At 42.7% G+C, this 22243-nt stretch overlaps 1 protein-coding gene across 3 annotated transcripts in view; it reads left to right on the top strand.

The window, feature by feature from the left end:
• FRMD4B (FERM domain containing 4B) overlaps positions 1-22243 on the top strand; it is a 208103-nt gene that overhangs the window by 119145 nt on the left and 66715 nt on the right. For all 3 annotated transcript variants that reach the window (XM_015130422.3, XM_015130423.3, XM_015130426.3), the window contains exons 6-7: positions 9271-9327; positions 10115-10137. In XM_015130422.3, the coding sequence (XP_014985908.1) occupies positions 9271-9327; positions 10115-10137 (80 nt within the window). The remainder of the gene's footprint in view (positions 1-9270; positions 9328-10114; positions 10138-22243) is intronic.

Below are 22243 nucleotides of genomic sequence, written 5' to 3'. Positions count from 1 at the left end.
AAGGGTTAATAATATTAGTAATGTATATACAACTCAGATCAAATATAGGTTCTCAAATAGGTAAGTAAACAAAGGCTCATTTCACATATGGGTAATAGCAAATAATACGCATTTGCAAGGGAAATACTCAAATTGGTTGGTAATTTTAAAATTGCTCAAACCAGTAAAGATAATATTAAAAAAAAATTGCAAATTGAAATTGTTTTTCAAGATTATTTTACATTTTTTTAACTAGCAAAATAATTGTATTGATTTAATATAGTTTATAGAAATATATACATTTCCCTGGCCGGGCGCGGTGGCTCACTCCTGTAATACCAGCACTTTGGGAGACCGAGGTGGGCGGATCACGAGGTCAAGAGATCGAGACCATCCTGGCTAACATGGTGAAACCCCATCTCTACTAAAAATACAAAAAAATTAGCCGGGCGTGGTGGCGGGCACCTGTAGTCCCAGCTACTCAGGAGACTAAGGCAGGAGAATGGCGTGAACCCAGGAGGTGGAGCTTGCAGTGAGCGGAGATAGTACCACTGCACTCCAGCCTGGGCAACAGAGTGAGACTCTGTCTCAAAAATAAAAAAAAACACCAAATATATACATTTCCCTAACATGAAAAAATTAGTGAAAATGTTTGATTTTGCTATCTTGTTCTGGAAGATGATTACATGAGTAACAAACACATGTCAAAATGTATTGCGCTGTACACTAAGACTTGTGCATTTTACTGTATGTACCTCAATAAAAAAAAAAAAAAAACAGTAAATACTGAATGTACTGGCTGGGTGCAGTGGCTCATGCCTGTAACCCCAGCACTTTGGGAAGCTGAGGGAGGAGGATTGCTTGAGCCCAAGCAAGGTTAGAGTTCAAGACCAACCTGGGCAACATGGCAAAACCCCATCTCTATAAAAAATGCAAAAATTATGGCCAGGCACAATGGCTCACACCTGTAATCCCAGCACTTTGGGAGCCTGAGGCGGGCAGATCACTTGAGGTCAGGAGTTCGAGACCAGCATGGCCAACATGGCAAAACCCTGTCTCTACTAAAAATACAGAAAAATAGCCTGGCATGGTGGCACGCACCTATAGTCCCAGTTATTAGGGAGGCTGAGGCAGGAGAATTGCTTGAACCCAGGAGGCAGAGGCTGCAGTGATCTGAGATTGCACCATTGCACTCCAGCCTGGGTGACAGAGTGAGACTCCATCTCAAAAACAAAAACAAAAATTAGCCAGGCATGGTGATACACACCTGTAGTCCTGGCTACTTAGGAGGCTGAGGTGGGAGAATTGCTTGAGCCTGGGAGGTCAAGACTGCCGTGAGCCAGTATAGCACCACTGCAATCCACCCTGGGCGACAGACAGAGACTGTCTCAAGAAAAAAAAAAAAAAAAAAAGCCAATCCTAAACATACTAAAATATAGTAAGTGAAATTAGGGTTATTTATAAGTAAGAAAATAAAGGTAGAAATAACAAGATGCTGCCAAGATTAAGGTTAGTATAAAACATTTAGCATGTTTAGTGTAAAGCATTTAGCCCACAAATTTATAATTCAACTTCTCTTAAGAGCCAAAGTAAAGAGGGAGTTACAATCACTTACATAACTCAGAGTGGTCATTAAGGTAAAAGGAAAGGAGCTGCTCAGAAGGGGCACAGTCAATACTGATGTGGAAAATCAGAAACTTCTCCCATGGGTCCTCCCAGTGGGATATCATATTGTATAATAAACAGTGTTCTCAACAACACATTGGAGGTACTAAAATAATGAGCTCTGAGGGTTGTTACTTATATTGTTTTTCAACATAAGCCAGTGGAGTAATGCCAGAACACAGTTCCAAAAAGGCAATTTTACCTGGATAAGCCCTTATGCTTTATATAGGTTTCTGGTTACTCTAGCCTAACCCAAGAACAAAACTTAGAGAATCTAGAGAAGTGGTTCTTAACTAGGGGCCATTCTGAGGACATCTGGCAATGTCTACAGATGTTTTTAGTTGTCACAGCTAGGGGTAGGCTGCTATTGGCACCTAGTGAGTGGAGGCCAGGGATGCTGCCTAGCACCCTACAGTGCACAGAGCAGCCTCACAATAAAGAATTCTCTCACTCAAAATATCAGTTGTGCTGAGGTTGCAAAACCCTGATCTAGAAGAATGAATGGGCATTATATCACTGAGACCGTCCTCCATAAAGATTACCTCTAACAACTAGCTTGGACAAAAAGGGAGAAAATAATGTACCCAAAGGATGTGAGTAGGAGTGGGGTGCAAATGTAATAGCTATGGCCTGGCTTTCTAGGGGGCATATAGGCATTAGCACAGAGGAATATGTTTCTATGGCTTAGGAAGAATCGCCTTGTAGGGTAGTAGCAGGTCTTCAGTGTTGGCATGGCCCCTCCACCACCAGCCTAATTGTATAAAAGCCAGTGTGGGTCGCCAGGCGCCACGGCTCACATCTGTAATCCCAGCACTTTGGGAGGCCAGGCAGGCGAATCACTTAAAGTCAGAAGTTTGAGACCAGCCTGACCAACATGGTGAAACCCCATCTCTACTAAAAATACAAAAATTAGCCGGGCGTGGTAGCATGTGCTTGTAATCCCAGTTACTCAGGAGGCTGAAGTGAGAGGATCACTTGAACCCGGGTGGTGGAGGTTACAGTGAGCTGAAATTGTACTCCAGCCTAGGAGACAGAGTGAGACTCCATCTCAAAAACAAACAAACAAACCAACAAACAAAAACAGTGTGGATTTCTCTGACCCAGGATATTCCTCCCTCCATGTAGATCTGTCCTCAGGAGAAATGAGATGTGAGTTAAACTCCAGGCAGCTACATGCACTCACACATTTGTGTCCTTATTACATCTGTTCTTTGCACTGTTTGTTGGTGCTCTCAAAGTGAGAGCATCCTAGACAGCATCCAAATAGTCCCCCTACCCCCCAACCTTTTATTTTTGTTTAAGGACAGGTCTCACTCTGTCACCCAGGCTGGAGTACAGTGGTGCAATCACAGCTCACAGCAGCCTCGAACTCCTTGGCTCAAGCGATCCTCCCACCTCAGTCTTCTGAGTAGCTGGGACTACAGGTGTGAGCCAGAGCACCCTGCTTGAGTATCATTCTTGTCTATTTTTGAACTGTAAAAGCTTTGAAGTCTGGCCCTGCTCAGCAGTGGATACAGTTGACTACCAACGTCAAGTAGCTCCTTTCCATCTGTGGCCACTGATTCCCTCTAGCTCACATCTTCCCAACTTTGCCCCCAGAGAGAGAGAGAGAGGGAACTTTCTTCCCTTTGGTCTAATTCAGAAAATCCTTGAGTGGGTCCTTGGAGCAGGTTCCATCCTTCCTCAAAAAATGATGATGTGTTTCTACTAGAGCCAGTAGGGAAAGAAGTAATTATCCAAAAGAGTGGAATTGTCTGCTCAAAAAAAGAGAAGGGTACTTGCCAGTCAAAACAGATATCCACCACTCCAGGAATATATGTCCATATTTTTCTTTTTGCAAACTTTTTTTTTAAGAGATGGGGTCTTGCTCTGCCACCCAAGCTGGAGTGCAGTGGCACAATCACAGCTCACTGCAACCTTGAACTCCTAGGCTCAAGTGATCCTCCCCACTCCACCTCCTGAATAGCTAGGACTACAGGCACGTACCACTCACTGGAGCCGGCTTCAAACTTTTATTATGAAACAATTTCAAACTTACAGAAGAGTTGAAAGAATAGTACCAAAAGATGCCAGTATGTCTGCCAAACCAAATTTACCAGTTTTTAACATTTGGCCCCATTTGCGCTTTCTCCTTTCATATGTAAATTTTTTGACCCACTTGAGAGTAAGTTACAGACATCATACCTGTTTATCCCTAAATATTTCATTGTATATTTCCTAAGATCACGGACATCCTAGGCCGGGCGCGGTGGCTCATACCTGTAATCCCAGCACTTTGGGAGGCCGAGGCAGGCGGATCATGAGGTCAGGAGATCGAGACCATCCTGGCTAACACGGTGAAACCCCGTCTCTACTAAAAATACAAAAAATGAGCCGGGTGTGGTGGCATGTGCCTGTAACCCCAGCTACTTGGGAGGCTGAGGCAGGAGAATCGCTTGCACCCGGGAGGCAGAGGTTGTAATGAGCCCGAGATTGTGCCACTGCACTCCATCCTGGGTGACAGAGTGAGACTCTGTCCCCCCCCAAAAAAAAAAAAAAAGATCAAGGACATCCGTTATATGACCCTATTACAATGATCACATTCAGAAAATTTAACATTAAACCTCTACTATTTATTGCCTAATATACAGTCCAGTTGTCCCAGTAATGTCCTTGTAATATTCCCTCCTGATCTGGGATAGCATGCTGCACTTAGTTGTCATGATTCTTCAGTCTCCTTTACGTTGGAACCTCTTTTTTTTTGTATTCATCATATTGACATTTTGGAAGAGTATAAGCCAGATGTTTTATAGAATATCCCTCAGATTGGATCTGTCTCATGGTTCCTCATGACTGGATCTAGTAATGCATTTTTGACAGGAATGCTACACCATGGTGTGCTGAAGCCAGCTTGTACCATCTCATGAGAGCTAATTCTCACATCTCTTTCCAACTCTGTGTTCTATGATGTTATATTGGTAGCTTGAAATCAGCCATGGTGGGAGTATTTACACTGCCGACATCAACTAATGCTACAAATCAGACTTTTCCCAACCCCCAGTTTCCAGTTGTGAAACATTTTCGTTTCACAGGATAGGTGGGGTTGTGTCCTTCTCCATGCATACCTCACGATCAGGAGGCTCATGAAGCTAATCTGCCCCACTATGGGCAATATCTCATCACAGGGTTAGGATGATATGTGTCAGCTTCCCCTTGGAAGAGTTACTGTTTTCCCTTTTGTGATTAATACGTAATCTATGGAGAGTTATTTGTGATTATGTAAATATCCTGTCCTTTTTCTCATCAAACTTTCACTCAAAAGTTGTGGGTTTTGGCTGGGCGCAGTGGCTTACAACTGTAATCCCAGCACTTTGGGAGGCTGAGGCAGGTGAATCACCTGAGGTCAGGAGTTTGAGACCAGCCTGGCCAATATGGTGAAACCTCATCCCTACTAAAAAATACAAAAATTAGCCAGGCATGGTAGCCGGCACCTGTAATCCCAGCTACTTGGGAGGCTGAAGCAGGAGAATCACTTGAACCCAGGAGGTGGAGGTTGTGGTGAGCCAAGATCGTGCCACTGCACTCCAGCCTGGGCGACAATATGAGACTCTGTCTTAAAAAAAAAAAAAAAAAAAAGAAAAAGTTGTGAGTTTTTTGTTTTGTTTTGTTTTTGAGACAGGGTCTTGCTCTGTTGCCCAGGTTGAAGTGCAGTGGCATGATCACGACACACTGCAGCTTTGATATCCCAGGCTCAAGCCATCCTCCCACCTCAGCCTCCCTAGTAGTGGGAATATAGACATGAGCCACCACACCCGGCTAATTTTGCTCTTTTGTAGAGCAGGGTTTCACTATGCTACCCAGGCTGATCTCAAACTCCTGAGCTCAAGCAGTGACCCCACCTCAGCCTCCCAAAGTGCTGGGATTATGTGTGTGAGCCACTAAGCCAGACTTCAGTAGTTTTTATTTATTGAAGATTATTGCCTGAATTAGTTAGTACTAGGAGAGGTGCAATGGTAATTTTCTTTCTTTTTCATTTCTTCTACATTTATTTGTTGGTATTCTACAAGTTAATTTTAAAGACTTATATTTAAAATAGATCATTAGTAGTAGGCTTGGAAACAAACTGAGGTGTCCCAGTAGTTTCTCAAGTATGTCTAAATCCTAAGTATTTGTGACCACAGTATTAATATTCATTGATGTAGTGCAGGTAAGTTTCCATGCAGTACTGGTCCATATGGGAAGAGCAGAACCAGTCTTAAGAAATATTTTCCCACTCTTCTTTGAGAATGTATGTTGATAACATACCGTCCCAGCAACAGTGGAGGTAGCATTTGGATTCATTTTTCCTCAGCCTCACCTGTTTCCAGTTTTTACCAAAAACATACCTTTGGAGGATTCCTGATGAGACATTTGCACTGGAGTCACAAAAAGTTAACTAGTGCATGGTAGAGTGGAAAGAGCACTGGACAGGGAGTCCAGACTTACCATGTTCGAGGGGATTGGACATTACACTTCATCTTCCTGATCCTCATTGCCTCTCAACATCTGCAAAAAAAAAAAAAAAATAGGAATCATATTTTCACTAATTTCCCTTTCAAGCCCCAAAACTGTCTTTGATTCTGTTCTCCTACTTGGCAATCAAAACCTATAATCACCTCATTAGCCTGGTGTCTTGTTCAACTGATCCAAGAAGCCAAGGACAAAAATGAAATGTCCTGTGTGGCACCTGAACCCAGTGACCTACTGATTGAATTTATAATCCAGCTAAATTAGCCATGAGGGTGTGGCACCAGGACTTGATACTGTTCATATTACCTTTGTGCATTCAGCCACATCATCTGACTCACTTCTCTGGTTCTCTCTGTTTATCCATGACAGTCATGGAAACCCACTGAAGGATCCTGTTACCTCTCTCTTTGAGGAGATCCTTCTCTCAAGTGTTGGCTTGCCCAGTACCTATAAGGTTATCTCTGTTGCCATGGTTGAGAGTAAAAGAAATGTTCCATCCTGGGCAGACAGCACTTCCAAAACAGCTTTTACACTTCAGGCTTGAAATCCTGGAGTTCTTTGTAAGTCTTAATTAAATTTCACCAAATGAAATTGCAGAGAACTAGGCAAATAATGTTACACCTGATTGATGTATTGTTTAGTAAACTCCGTGAATGAGTCAAAGAACGTTGACAGTCAGTATTAGGACTCAAAATTTGTGGCCTGGGGTTTCTAGAACAGTGATTGTTCAATGGAAGGTGAGGTAGGGGCCGAGGGTTTTAAAAGAATATGGGCCTTTGCCAAAGCATGCATTCTCTTCTCTTCCTGGAACAAGATTTTGCTAGAGCCCACTCCTTCACTGCACCGTCACCCTCCTCCACCAGAACTGCATTGGGGCCACTTGTGTAGGTGGAAAAGTCCACAGGTGAGTTGGATATTTGCTCCCCACTCTTCCGGAGCTGTCTGAGCCTGGTACTTGTCTTGCTCAGTTCCTCATTTCAGCATTTTTTATACTTAATAACCCTTCTAAAGTAGAAAATTATTTGGCTGCTTCCCTAAGAATATCTGCTGTAGGTTTTTCTGTCTGCTGAACTTCCATTTACTAAATTGAGAAGATGGTGTCGGAAATATTTTTCAGGTGACTTGTGTAAGGTTCTGATGAGGCAAAGGGGGATCGTGGGATGGCAGAGGAGTTGGCAGTAATTTTCAATTCACTTTATTCATCTTTAGTGTTTTTAACATCTTAATTTTTTCTTCTCTAAGATTTTAAGACACATTTGACTTTACCTTTGCGTTCCTGCCTAATTTCAAACCCAATGATGTTTTTGAGTTCTCCTGTTAGCTGTCTTCCCTTGCCGTGAGTTTCTTTTTCTTTGAACTAAGGAATGTAGCCTTTCTAAAATTTAGTCTTGATCAACACCCACCTCACCTGTTGGATGAACCACCTCATCATCTTTCACCAGATTGGAAAAGCACCATCTCCTGCCTGAAAGGCGGAGAGCAGTTGATTTCTACAATCAGCTTGGCTTCCCTTTGATTTTGTAATCTGTTTCTAGAGATTATGGGCGAGCTTTGAATTCCAAGGCTCTGGGCCTGTCAGCTTTTGAGGCAAAAAACTTTGAAGCAGATCCTCTGTCTCAGGTTTCAGAAGGGCGGCCTGTGTGTTAGAGGATGAAATTAATTTGTTTTCATCTTGTAATATAAGGGAAACATGAATAATGATCACTGCTGGCATTGTAACACCCTGGGGGTTTTATTTGCTCATTTTATTTTATGGGTTTAAAAATATTGTTTGTTTTTTGAGAACCCTCATCAAATCACGTGGAAACCTGAGAGAAAAGCACAATCCTTTCAGAAATCCTCACTGAGCATGACTACCTCTGTGAATCTGTCTATTGTATATTTACTTTAAAATGACTTAATCTCCCCATTGATGCACTTGGTATAACTAGGAAACACTCCAGCTCAGATTCAAGAGGTGGAAGGGAGGAAGAAAGAATGCAGGGCAATTTCCAGGAATTCCATGTTCTTAAACACTATACCCTTTCAAGTACTAATTATACAGGACTTAGGCAATAATGGGGTTACATGGAATTGTTTTTGCATATGTTAAAACTTACAGGTTAACATTACCACTGAAACCTTTTTTTAAAATAAAGATCCCTCTATACCATTCATTGTTATAATATGGTTCAGTAATAATATTTCATGTATCATCACAATTTAAAAAATATAAAGGTGCATATGAGTGTTATTGATAGAGCTATACCCTTTCTGCACATAACTATGCATCCCTACTGGGCTACAGAAAAAGGTGTTGTTTTTTTTTTTTTTTGGTAGAGATGAGGTCTCTCTATGTTGCCCAAGCTGGTCTCAAACTCCTGGCTTCAAGTGATCCTTCTCCCTCAGTCTCCCAAAGTACTGGGATTACAGGCATGAGCCACTGTACCAAACCCTGAAAAAGCATTCTTTACCAAGGCCCAGAGCTCCAATTTTTCTTTGGGGTTTTGAATGATGAAAAAAAAATGGAAAACTGATAGAGTTCCTCAAACTTCAATATAAATCAACAGAATTTTAGTCTTCAAAGCATTTGCTGTAACTGATTTTTAAGGCCTCACATTTTATCTATAATAGTACAAATGTGAACTCAACAATGTGTCATTTGACACAGAAGTGAATTTATATTTTTAATAATATTTGCATTGTGTGTATACTGAAATAACTGTACTATAACACAAGGGAAAAAATAATTATCCCAGGAAAACACTCAACAAATGAATCTAGGAAAATCTGCAGGGTGCTTAAAAATGAACTTGCAGAGATAAAAATTTTTCATTTAGTTTTCTGAATGTTTAGCCTCAAAGTCATTCCCATTTCTTCCTGAATACTGCTCTCTAAACATAAACCCTCACCAGAGCTATTTAAAATAGACACACACACACACACACACACACACACACACACACACACACACAGAGTGGTTTCCCCTTAACCCTCAATGAGTCTCTCCACACCCCCCACTTTCCCCTGCAATGGTATGATCTGCATTTGATCGAAAACTGAAGGTGCCAAGCTGTGACAGCTTCCTCAACTTCAGAGTCATTTGCTACAACCTAGGATAGCCCCATGTTCAATGATGCTTTCCTTTTCCACCAACAGGGGCAAATCGAAGTAGACAGCGAAACCATCTTCAAGTTAGCCGCGTTTGTTTTACAGGTAAGATTGGACAAACTGCCTCTTAGCAGCTCCCTTGTGTTTGTTCGTTTTTGTTAACTGCCTGCAACTCTGAAACTTTTGCATGGGCCAGTGTCTGCTGGATTTTTAAGCCAGTTAGTTGTTTGCTGATGAAAACTGTGAGCCACCGTCTTCTGCTTTCGAATAGTTTGCATGAGCTACAATGTGATCTTGTGAGTCTCAAAGAAAAATGAGATTTAGCCTGCTCTGAAGGAAAAGAGTTAAACTCATATTCCTGGAAGAGAGCTCTGGGATACTTGAGGGAGCAGTTGTTACAACAGCTGTAATTTTCATATAAATTTAGTAACTTTTGTATACATTTTCTTGTGGTCCAGTAAAAGAGCCTTTTAGTTCTTAAAGGCGTTAGTCTGTTTCCATGCTGGTTTAAAAAGTAAAGGGAAAACAAATAGTATATGTTTGTTTACCTGTATTGTGGTTTAAAAGGTCTTCCTCCAGTCTAAAAAGTGTGCCACTTGAATGAAAAGCATTTATCATGTGATCTTAAAAACGTACCGTGAGAAATAATTATTTGTGCTTTTTCACATATAGATGTTTCTTTTGTTAAGAATAAGGAATATTCCTAACAGGACAGTCAGCGTTTTCTTATCAGTGCCTAATTCTTATGGCTGTAGGGAGAGCGGTCCTGAGAAACACTCTTCCGAACAAAACTTAGGAACTTTAAGAGGCGAAGTAATCAAGATAAAACTCATTTAGCTTAACAAAAATACATATTGATCAACTCCATTTGTTTTTGTTTGTTTGTTTTTAGGAAGCCAAGGGAGATTATACCAGGTAATGATTTTCTTTTCTGATATTACTATGCAAAATTACCCTAAAGAATCATTTTATGTTGTTATTTTAAATAACAATGGATACAAAATCAAAGGAAAGTAGAACTCTGAGGCAGGAGGCTGAGATCTCTTCGCTCCTCAAATAAAGACCTATTCTTTTTGTGAATGAATCAGGGAATGACGCTTTCTTACAGTTTTTCAAGCCAGAATGCCAGCGAATTGTAACCAGAAGCTCTCCAAAGTTCTGTTTTCTGTCATCTGTTAATTAGTGAGATGAAGAAATCTATAAAAAGCTTTGATAGCTTATGCTGATTAAAAAAAAAAAAACTTACAATAATCTTGTATTCGAAGAGTTATAATGTATGCACAAAAAGATTAAATCCATCAGCTGCTTAGTTAAGGGATTAATAGGGGCTTTCTTTCGCAGCTGCCCCAGAGGGGCCTCACCCTTCATACACTTGACCTAACAGTTGTATTGTTGCTGCGGAGACACTCACTGGTTCTAACTGCCTCACTGGCCACATCCACAGAGAGTGTTTATATTTGAATTCACCCTCTACCTGCTCCATTCTGTCCTTTTAGTGCAATCGTTGGAGTTGTAGAAACAGTTAAAGGGTGGAGGCAACGCTTCCCTTTGTAGGCCAGTGACCCCTTTGAAAGCCCGGCCTCTACGATGTTAATGTTCGACTCCTGGTAGACGTTTACTCGTAGATTATTTACAGATCGCCTAGCACTCATTCCCAGCCAAGTCTTTGAATAATGCGCCCCTTAACGGACTAACACAATAATGCCTTCCAAGCTTGAAAACTTCCAGTTACGGAGTTGTACTTCACTTCAGAAACTCCCAACACTCTTGTCATCTGCCCATTCGGCTTTGGTAGAATGTTCAAGGATGCCACTTAAAACACCATAAATCCTCACCACAATCTCCCACCAGTTCTGGTTTGTGCTTTCTCTCTCTCTGTCTCCCTCCCTGTGTGTGTATTTACATTTTTCTAGGTTAAGAAATTTGAAGAAATCATGAAAATCAAACACCAATTGTTTTTAATGGAAAGAAAAGGGCAGGAGATTAAAAAAAAAAAAAAGAGGATAAAGTAGTTTATAGACCATTAGTATCATTAAAGGCTCACGCCTGAGGCTGGGCATGGTGGCTCACACCTGTAATCCCAGCACTTTGGGAGGCCGAGGAGGAAGGATCACTTGAGGCCAGGAGTTCCAGACCAGCCTGGCCAACATGGTGAAACCCTGTCTGTACTACACATATAAAAATTAGCTGGGCAAGGTAGCAGGCACCTGTAATCCCAGCCACCCAGGAGGCTAAGGCAGGAGAATTGCTTGAATCTGGGAGGCGAAGGTTGCAGAGATTGCACCACTGCACTCCAGCCTGGGTGATGGAGTGAGACTCAAAAAAAAAAAAGCTACTGTGTCTCTACTCTTGTCTTTCCCAGAAAAACCACGTTTCCTGGGAATATCAGATATGCAAGGAACACAGTCATTTATGGGGGTGATTTTTAAAAAACAACTCTAGGTAAGAAATCATGTGGGGGGGTGATGATAAAGTCAATTTGTAAATGAGGGTTTCAGGGCCCAAAAGCTCACACTCAATCATCTATGGATTGCTAACCCACCTTCCCCACTTAGCCCTTCAAGCCTGTGACTGACGCCCTCTGAGCCTCAGTTTCCTCATCAGTAAAATGGTACCTTTCCCATAAAATTGTCATGAGAATCAAATGTATGTAAACGTTGCTCAGGGCAACATCTGGCTTACAGCAAATAATCTACACACTTGGGCTACTATTATTAATTTAGTTATTATTATCCTCATTATTACTATCATCCTGTCTGGTCTCTTAGCTACCTCTGATGAGATTTTTGAGACTAAGGTTGTTCTGAAGAAGCTATAATAACCTATAGTTGTGGGGGAGGTGGAGAATAGAAAGAGAATGGTTAATTTCACAACCTTCCTTAGGGAAGATCCCTTGCCTGAGGCAAAGGAAGGCCTAAAAGGGACAGTCCTTCAGTTGTTCAAATATTTTAGCCCTAGGCCATCAAGGTTGGCAAGTTAATTCTGGGCAAGCCCAGTCCAGGCCTTTGCCTTCACTTGAGCTTGTTTCTGGTGGTTTTCCTGAGTGATCATGGGGTTGAAGTGGCGCACACTGTTTTGAAATTGTCCAAACTATGCTAAGTAGTGGAGAGAGTGTGGGATTGGAAATCACGTAGACTGGCAGCATCCCTCTGAGTGGCCACTTATCCTTTCTGAACCTCGGTTCCCTCATCTATAAGTTGGGGTTAATCAAAACAATGGCTTTGCAGGTTGGTTTTGAGGAGATATGGGAGCACTTCGTAAATTACCATGCTCTCCCTATCTGATCTTCTCCTCCCCGGAATAGAGAGGATATGTTTTTCCTCCAAAGTTTTGTTCTAAAACTCCTCTTTGTTTTTGTTTTTGTTTTGTTTTGTTTTGCTTTGTTTTGTTTTTGTTTATTTTTTAGACAGAGCATTGTTCTGTCACCCAGGCTGGTGTGCAGTGGCATGATCTCAGCTCACTATAACCTCCACCTCCTGGCTCCCTCAGTTCTTTCATCTCAGCCTCCTGAGCGGCTGGGACTACAGGTACACACCATCACACCTGGCTAATTTTTGTATTTTTTGTAGAAACAGGGATTCACTATGTTACCCAGGCTGGTCTCAAACTCCTGGGCTCAGCTGATCTGCCTATGTTGGCTTCCCAAAGTGCTAGGATTACAGGTGCAAGCCACCGCACCCTGCCTTGTTATAAAACTCTTCTGAGAAAATCAGGCCCCTGGCGCCAGGTGCAGTGGCTCATGCCTGTAATCCCAGCACTTTGGGAGGCCAAGGCAGGTGGATCACCTGAGGTCAGGAGTTTGAGACCAAACTGACCAACATGGAGAAACCCTGTCTCTACTAAAAATACAAAATTAGCTGGGCATGGTGGTACATGCCAGTAATCCCAGCTACTTGGGAGACTAAAGCAGGAGAATCGCTTGAACCCAGGAGGCAGAGGTTGCGGTGAGCTGAGATTGCGCCATTGCATTTCAACCTGGGCAACAAGGGTGAAACTGTCTAAAAAAAAAAAAATTAGCCTGGCATGGTCACACACACCTGTAGTCCCAGCTCCTTGGAAGGCTGAGGTGAAAGAATCACTTGAACCCATAGGGTGGAGGTTGTAGTGAGCCAAGATGGTGCTACTGCACTCCATCCTGGATGACAGAGTGAGACTGTGTCACAAAAAAAAAATAAAATAAAAAAGGAAAAGAAAATCAGGCAAGGCCAGGTGCACTCCTGTAATCCCAGCATTTTAGGAGGCCGAGATGGGCGGATCACTTGAGGCCAGGAGTTTGAGATCAGCCTGGCCAACATGGCAAAACCTTGTCTCTACTAAAAATACAAAAGTTAGCTGTGCATGGCGGCACACACCTGTAATACCAGCTACTGGGGAGGCTGAGACACAAGAATTGCTTGAACCTGGTGGTGGAGGTTGCGGTGAGCTAGAGATCACGCCACTGCACTCCAGCCTGCACAACAGAGCAAAACTCTGTCTCAACAAATAAAAATAAAAAACACAAAAAGAAAGTCAGGCAAAATAAAATACCATGAGGCAATGTTGTAGTGGTTAGAGCAAAGACTGTGGAACCAGACAGCCTGATTCAAATGCCAGGTCGGCTACTTATTACCTGTGTAATCTTTTTTTTTTTTTTTTTTTTTTGAGACGGAGTCTCGCTCTGTCGCCCAGGCTGGAGTGCAGTGGCCGGATCTCAGCTCACTGCAAGCTCCGCCTCCCGGGTTCCCGCCATTCTCCTGCCTCAGCCTCCCTAGTAGCTGGGACTACAGGCGCCCGCCACCTCGCCCGGCTAGTTTTTTGTATTTTTTAGTAGAGACGGGGTTTCACCGTGTTAGCCAGGATGGTCTCGATCTCCTGACCTCGTGATCCACCCGTCTCGGCCTCCCAAAGTGCTGGGATTACAGGCTTGAGCCACCGCGCCCGGCCTTACCTGTGTAATCTTGAACAAATTATTTAAAATCTCCAAGCCTCAGTTTCCTCTGAAAAATGGGACTTACAATTATAATACACACTCCATAGGATTGCCGTGAGGATTAAATGAATTAATATTGCATTTGTAAAGTACTTAGAACAGTTCCTGCAATCCATTTTATTTTACCAAATTGATGGACATGATGGACTCCCCTATTGTTACAAATATTACTTGTTTCCCATATAATGGGAAAAAAGATGTTTATCATGGTGTTATTTATATTAGCTTTTTTCCCCCATAAATCTAATATAAAATATGCTATGATGAACATCTGTGTGTATTTATTTTTAGTCTTGCTCTGTCACCCAGGCTGGAGTGCAGCTCACTGCAACCTCCACCTCCTGGGTTCAAGCAGTTATCCTGCCTCAGCCTCCCAAGTAACTGGGATTATAGGCACATACCGCCATACCCAACTAATTTTTGTATTTTTAGTAGAGATGAGGTTTCACCATGTTGGCCAGGCTGGTCTCAAACTCCTGACCTCAGTGATCTGCCTGCCTCAGCTTCCCAAAATGCTGGGATTTTTTTTTTTCTTTCTTTTTTTTGAGACAGAGTCTCGCTCTGTCGCTCAGGCTGAAGTGCAATGGCGCCATCTTGGCTCACTGCAACCTCCGCCTCCTGGGTTCAAGCGATTCTCCTGCTTTAGCCTCCCAAGCAGCTGAGACTACAGGCATTGAGACTCTGTCTCAAAAAACATAATAAATAAATAAATAAACGTGGACCAAAATATGTACCCAAATACCTTCCTAGGCAAAGTGACTTTTTCAGTAAAAACAATGACTGAACACCTAATTCTTAAGGCTGCTCTAGTCCACTCCTTGTGAATATCCACCTCTTTCTTGAGCATTTCCAAAGCTGACCTCACCAACAGCCCAGCCTCCAAACCAGCTCCTCTTCCACTGTCTCCCTTTGAATTACAGCTCCATTCTCTCTTGAATGCTCTCTGAGATTTCCCCTTTCCCTTCCCATCTTTTTTCCACCTGTCAGATAGCTCCCTCCTTTCCTTCTGTTGATCAGCACCACAACTTTCTCAGTCCTCATTCCCTCCCATTCAGCCTGACTGTAAAAGTGTGTGTGTGTGTGTGAATTATGTGTTGACCTAATAATTGAGTATTACAGTGTTATTTTATGTATTATTTTTTGAGATGGAGTCTTACTCTGTCGCCCAGGCTGGAGTGCAGTGGTGTGATCTCAGCTCACAGCAACCTCCACCTCCCGGGTTCAAGAAATTCTCATACCTCAGCCTCCCGAGTAGCTCGGATTACAGATGAGGACACAACGCCCAGCTATTTTTTGTATTTTTAGTAGAGACAGGGTTTCACCACACTGGCCAGACTGATCTTGAACTCGTGGCCTCAGGTCATCCGCCTTTGTAGGCCTCCCAAAGTGCTGGGATTACAAGCGTGTGCCACCGCACCTGGCCTATGGCATTATTTTAAATGTCCATGTCTGATTTCATTCAGTCCTACCACAGTAGCTGTTATCTCCACTGAACAAAGTAATAAATGTAAAATTTAAGCCCAAAGAGATTGTTACATTGCTGGTGAGTTCTCAGATCTGTTCTGATTCCACCACACACTACTGCCTGCGTGTAACCTCCAGTTACCTTCCTAAGACATAGATTTGATCATTGTTGTTTATTTCTAAAAATCTCTTAGTTTCTCATTGCACACAGACACCTGCCCACCAACACCACAACCTGGCGTTCAAGGCCATACTTGGTCGGCATTACACATGTAATCTCCCATTCTCTGCTGTGCATACTCCTTAGTATCTGCTCATGCCTCTCTTCCTTTTTCTTCGTGTAGCCCATGCTATGTGCCTTCATGGCTTTGCTCAAACTCTTCTTCCTAGAATGCCTTTAAAAATAGCAGTCCTCCCCTTTTTATTTTGCTTCCTGCCGTGTTTCCTTCAGAGTATTTTAAGTTAACATTATCATAACCAGTAGGAAACCCTGCTCTCTGAAAGTTAATTAAAATAGTGGAGTGGGGACTTCCATTTTCTTTAAATAGATGACAGTCTGAATTTCCAAGTCAGCCCTTAAACTGCAAAGATAACAGGCTACTTGGGTAACACAACACAGACAAACAGAGAATTCCTGAAAGCTGACACGGCAAGGAGGCAAGGCTTTATCACCCAGCTGCCAGCCACAAAAAAGTTTGTAAAAGCAAAGCTTTTTTTTTTTTTTTTTTTTTTTTTATTTGAGACAGAGTTTCACTCTTGTTGCCTAGGCTGGAGTGCAGTGGTGTGATCTCAGCTCACTGCAACCTCTGCCGTCTGGGTTCAAGCAATTCTCCTGCCTCAGCCTCCTGAACTAGCTGGGATTACATGCGTCCACCACCATGCCCAGCTAATTTTTGTATTTTTTAGTAGAGACAGGGTTTCACCATGTTGGCCAGGCTGGTCTTGAACTCCTGAGCTCGTGATCCACTGTCCTCAGCCTCCCAAAGTGCTGGGATTATAGATTACAGGCATGAGCCACCATGCCCGGCCTTTTCTTTCTTTCTTTCTTTTTTTTTTTAAGATTTTGAGAGGTGAAAGTTACCAAGTAACTATGTGATTAGGGTGCTTCTACTTGTAAGAAAAAGTGAGTGAGTACATTTTGCAATTCAATGCTGGGTCAGAATGAGAGTTATGTTAACACTTAGCTTCAAGTGGGAAGGGAATATTCACAATTTACAACTGTGCTACCAAAAAAAAAAAAAATGCAGCTATTTCCCATGGGAAAGGAATTTCCTTGGATGCTCTGGAGACTAGTTAACGAAGGGAGGATAAAAACACTTTCAAGAAATTTGCCCCTTAGTTCTTACACCTCTGGAGCACTTAAAGCTCTGAAATCTAATTTCATTGCCAGAGCCTTTACCGTCAGTATCAATAATAAAAATATCATCTCCCGTGGGCAAAGCGCTATGGGGAGGCTGTAGTGAAGAGAGGAGCTTTGGAATTTAACTGCCTGGGTTCAAATCCAGGCCCAGCCACTTGTTATGTACCTGTGAGTAGTTTGCCTAGCCTCTCTGGAACCGTTTCTTTGTCTCAATAAACAATATTTGCCATTGTTACTGTTATTAATATGTTTAATCCTCACAGCAACCCTGTGATGGCACTGTCACTGTCCCCATTTTAGATAAGAAAACTGAACTTTGTAGCTGTTAAGTAGCTTACTACTTAGGTCACATAGCTAGACAGTGGCAAATTAGGGCTCCATACCACATGCATTTTACCACTGTTAGAGGTTTCCTTTTTTGTTTTTCGGGTTTTTGTTTTGTTGTGTTTTTTTGAGATGGGTCCTCGGTCTGTTGCGCAGGCTGGAGTGCAGTGGTTTAATCACAGCTCACTGCAAACTCCGCCTTCTGGGTTCAAGCAATTCTTGAAATTAGCCACCACACCTGGCTAATTTTTTTATTTTCAGTAGAGATGGGGTTTCACCATGTTGGCCAGACTGATCTCGAACACCTAAATCTCGTAATCTGTCAGACTCGGCCTCCCAAAAGCTGGGATTACAGGTGTGAGCGACTGCACCCAGCCAGTTTCTTTTTTTGTATCCCAACACAAATTTGTAAGAATCATTACCTTCCTGGCCAGCAGAATAAAGAAGGCTTACTTGACAGAAATGGAATGTTTTTGTCTTATTTCAGGTTGGGCCTTTGATGAATCAACAAAACACTTTTGTGAAAAAAGCGCTTGAGAAGTGATTTTCCTCTCTACAATACTTAGTTAAAAGTTAAACAAAGTTCCCCGAGTTCTCTTGGCTAAGTTTTCAATCTGCTCATGAGCACTATAAATCTCCCAGAAGGGGACACATAAGCAGCATTTTCCACACTTATTTCAGCCTCTTGCTGGACCACACACTCTACTCTATGAACCACAGAATCAGAGTAGAAGTCAGGCTTCTGCATTTCACAGCTTAAATATTTTACATTTCAAAACCCCTTGCATTTCACAGCTTAAAAAACCCTGATGCAACTAAATGAACACAAAAACCCTAAGTCCCACCTTCATACATCTTTAGACAGTTACTAACACCACAGAGGATCAGTCCTATACAGGAAGTAACTCTCTTGATCCATTTGAGTTCTCAGTTTCTTTCTCCACTGGAGTGGACCAGGCCGTTACACCCATCATAGCTACTTGGTCCTGAAATGAAACTCAGCATACTTGGCCTCTTCAGGTAGCGGCTGGCTGAGACACAGGCATGTGTGGCATTCGGTAGGAATAGAAAGTAGCATGACATGAACTACTTCCACTTCTCAAAGTGCAAACCATCCAGAGTCTACGGGAGCTGTGGGACGACATTGTTGAGGGAGAATTCTACATTCCCCCACCGATAAGCATTTCCACGCCTTTTGGTTTGATTCTGGAAACACAGTAAGGGATAACATAACACATAACAATACAGTCTTGTTATCTGTGTTCCGATGGCTAATGTGGTTAATCCATTTTTTTTGTGTGATCAGGAAAGACACATTGAATCACACACACAGGAAGAGGGATTAAAGAGTTGGGACTTCAAGTTGACCATAAGTAATTTTTCACTTGTCTAGTAGGAAGTTTCCCAGGAGAGAAACACATTTCTTTGACTTTCCATTCTTTTGTAGAAAACATTGTCTGCATTGATTGGTTTTCTTTTCTGTGTTCTTTCTCTTTTTGTCTTTCCTTCTTCTTCTTCTTCTTTTTTTTTTTCTTTTGAGACAGAGTCACTCTGTCACCAGGCTGGAGTGTAGTGGCGTGATCTCAGCTCACTGCAACCTCCACCTCCCGGGTTCAAGCAATTCTCCTGCCTCAGCCTCCCAAGTAGCTGGGACTACAGGCACATGCCACCATGCCCGACTAATTTTTTGTATTTTTAGTAGAGACGGGGTTTCACCGTGTTAGCCAGAATGGTCTCAATCTTCTGACCTGTGATCCACCCTCCTCCTCGGCCTCCCAAAATGCTAGGATTACAGGCGTGAGCCACCATGCCTGGCCTATGTATCCTTTTTCTAACTCTAGATTTAAGAATAATTTTTTAAAAAATTGTAGTAAAATATACATAAAATTTATCATCTCAACCTTTTTTAAGAGTAGTGTTTGGTAGTGTTAAGTAATGTTTATGTTGGGTGTGTGTGTGTGTTTGAGAGAGTCTCGCTCTGTTGCCCAGACTGCAGTGCAAGTGGCATGATCTCAGCTCACTGCAACCTCCACCTCCTGGGTTCAAGCGATTCTCCTCCTTCAGCCTCCTGAATAGCTGGGATTACAGGCACGCACCACCACGCCCGGCTAATTTTTTGTATTTTTAGTAGAGACAGGGTTTTACCATGTTGGCCAGGCTGGTCTCGAACTCCTGACCTCAGGCGATCCACCCGCCTCAGCTTCCCAAAGTGCTGGGATTACAGGTGTGAGCCACTGCGACTGGCCGTGTTTATGTTGTATGGCTAATCTCCAGAACTTTTTCATCTTGGAGGAACAGAAACTCTGCACCCATTAAACAGCTCCCCATTCACTCCTCCTGCAGTCCGTGGCCACCACCATTCTACTTTCTGTCTCTGTGAATTTAACAGGAGAAAAATAAAATTTTTAAAAAATATTTACAGATTTTCAAGTGAACCTGCTTCCCAGTCTGTCATTCTTATCGATGATGTTTCTTCTACCCATTATTAAGAGAGTTAAAGGTTCAAAGTAGACACAATCGGGGTCCTCAGGGAGCTGGCTGACGTTTAGAAAAATCTCTCATCACATTTTCATTCTCATTAGAAATTCCTTAGACCTAAAAACAAATACCTTGACAGTTGATCCCCATCAAGCATGCAGATGGGCAGAGCAATTGTCCCCTGTTACAAGTTAGGCCACAGACAAAAATGTAATGACAAAGGAATTCTAGCTGAGAGGACACTGCACTTCCCAGAACACAAGCAGGTTTCCTGCTACAGGATGCATCTTTGGTAGAATGCTGAGAAAATAAAAGGCTGACACCAATCCCGTGGATCATGATGTTGAAAAAGTGAGTTTCTATGCTGAGCTTCCACTGGTTACCAATAGACCCTGTCAAACCAAGCCCCAAACTGCTCACAACTCGTAACTTGGCAAGTTACTTTCAAAGTTCTTTTCCCAGGCAGTTTATTATACACCCTTAGAGCTGCCAGATTTAGCAAATAAAAATATAGGATGCCCAGTTAAATTGGAATTTCAGATGAACAACGAAAAATTTTTAAGTATGTCCAATATATTAAATCTGCCAACTCTAACCTAGATCACCCCTTTGGGATTCTTCTCAATGGTAATAATCCACCACCAGCCTGTGCAGAGAGTGGTAGGAATAAAGTGTTTGGTAAAATCTTTGGTTTATTATACTACCATCAGGAAGGAAGGAACGTTGTTGTTGTTCCGAGGCAGGATTTTGCTCTGTCGTCCAGGCTAGAGTGCAGTGGCATGATCATGGATCACTGCAGATCATGTGCCCCCTGGGCACAAGTGATCTTCCCATTTCAGCCTCCCGAGTAGCTAGGACTACAGGTGTGTACCCCACGTCTGGCTAATTTTTGTATTTTCCATAGATATGAGATTTCACCATGTTGCCTAGGCCGATCTCAAACTCCTGGGCTCAAGCAATTTAACCACCTCATTCTCAGTCTCCCAAAGTGCTTGGATTACAGGCATGAGCTACCACACCTGGCCAGGAAAGAACACATTTATTGAACATAGGCAAGTGCCTTCATAACATTCTATGGTAATATACCCAAGAATCCTATTCAACAGGTCAGTATTCGTATTTTTATAATATGGAAACCCAGGCTCACAAAGGTTAGTTTATCTAAGACCACAAAACTCCTAGGAACAGGGAGACCTGGGACTGAATGCAGTTCTAAAGGCCAAACCTTATTACTGTAAATCATAGGCCTAGAGCTGATTAGTTGGTTGGTCTTTTTGATTTTTTCCTAGGTACGTACTGGCTGGCTGTGTACTAGCTCTAGTAAAATAATGGGCAGCTAGGTGATCTTTCTAAATCTCAGTTTCTTCATCTGTAAATTAGAAAGAGCACCAACATCTTGGGTGCTATGAAGACTAAATGAGTTTGTGTAAGTAAAATGCTTCCACTTGTCGCACACAGCAAGTGCCTAGGATGGCCACCTTAAGAGCCCAAAGTGCTGTGGCTCACGCCTGTAATCCTGGCACTTTGGGAGGCCAATGCTGGCTAATTGCCTGAGCTCAGGAATTTGAGGCCAACCTGGGCAACATGGTGAAACCCTGTCTCTTCTAAAAATACAAACAATTAGCCGTGCATGGTGGTGCGTGCCTGTAATCCTAGCTACTCAGGAGGCTGAGGCAGGAGAATTACTTGAACCCAGGAGGCAGAGGTTGCAGTGGGCCAAGATCACGCCACTGCACTCCAGCCTGGATGACAGGGCAAGACTCTGTCTCAATAAATGAATACGTAAATAAAATAAAAGCCCAAATAATATCTTTTATCGTCCTATGAAAGAGGAGCTGAGAGATCTGAGGGAACTGGGGACCGGAGGTGGTGTAGAAATGCATGCTGACACCTGAACCCCCGTGAAGGCGCTAGAAATGCATGACGCCTAGAAATGCATGCTCACACCTAAACCCCCATGAAGGCCTTCTTTGCATGCTCACACCTGTAGCCCTGTGAAGGAGCTTCTTTGGATGAAGGATGGGCCAACAACTTCCCACCTTGCTCAGAAACAGTGGGAGGCATCCCTAGCTTTGGCCAGAGGCCAGGAGAAAGGCTTACATAATTCTTTCAGTTCTCACTTTTCACTCTGTAAATAGCTGCAACCTGACTTGGGTTAAGGTCTGATCAAGAAAGGTTTAAATGGGGTAGGGAGGAAATTCCAAGAATGGAAAGACCCTGTGGCTTAGGAGGGGAGGAGAGCAAGGTCTGGCACAGCCAGCTGGGCGTTTCCTTTCCCGGCCCCTCCCTCTTCTTCCGTTGCTCCCTAGCTTTCCAATTCTCTCCTCTTCCTCTTCCTCCTCTTGTGCTCCGGCCTGCAGTTGTCCCGAGAACAAACCTCTGGTCCTTTAGATCTGTTGCCACCTACTGTGGGAACTTTGGTAAGT

The sequence above is a fragment of the Macaca mulatta genome, chromosome 2, assembly GCF_049350105.2.
Source record: "Macaca mulatta isolate MMU2019108-1 chromosome 2, T2T-MMU8v2.0, whole genome shotgun sequence".
NCBI lineage: Eukaryota > Metazoa > Chordata > Mammalia > Primates > Cercopithecidae > Macaca > Macaca mulatta.
This window is presented reverse-complemented; position numbering and strand designations above follow the sequence as displayed.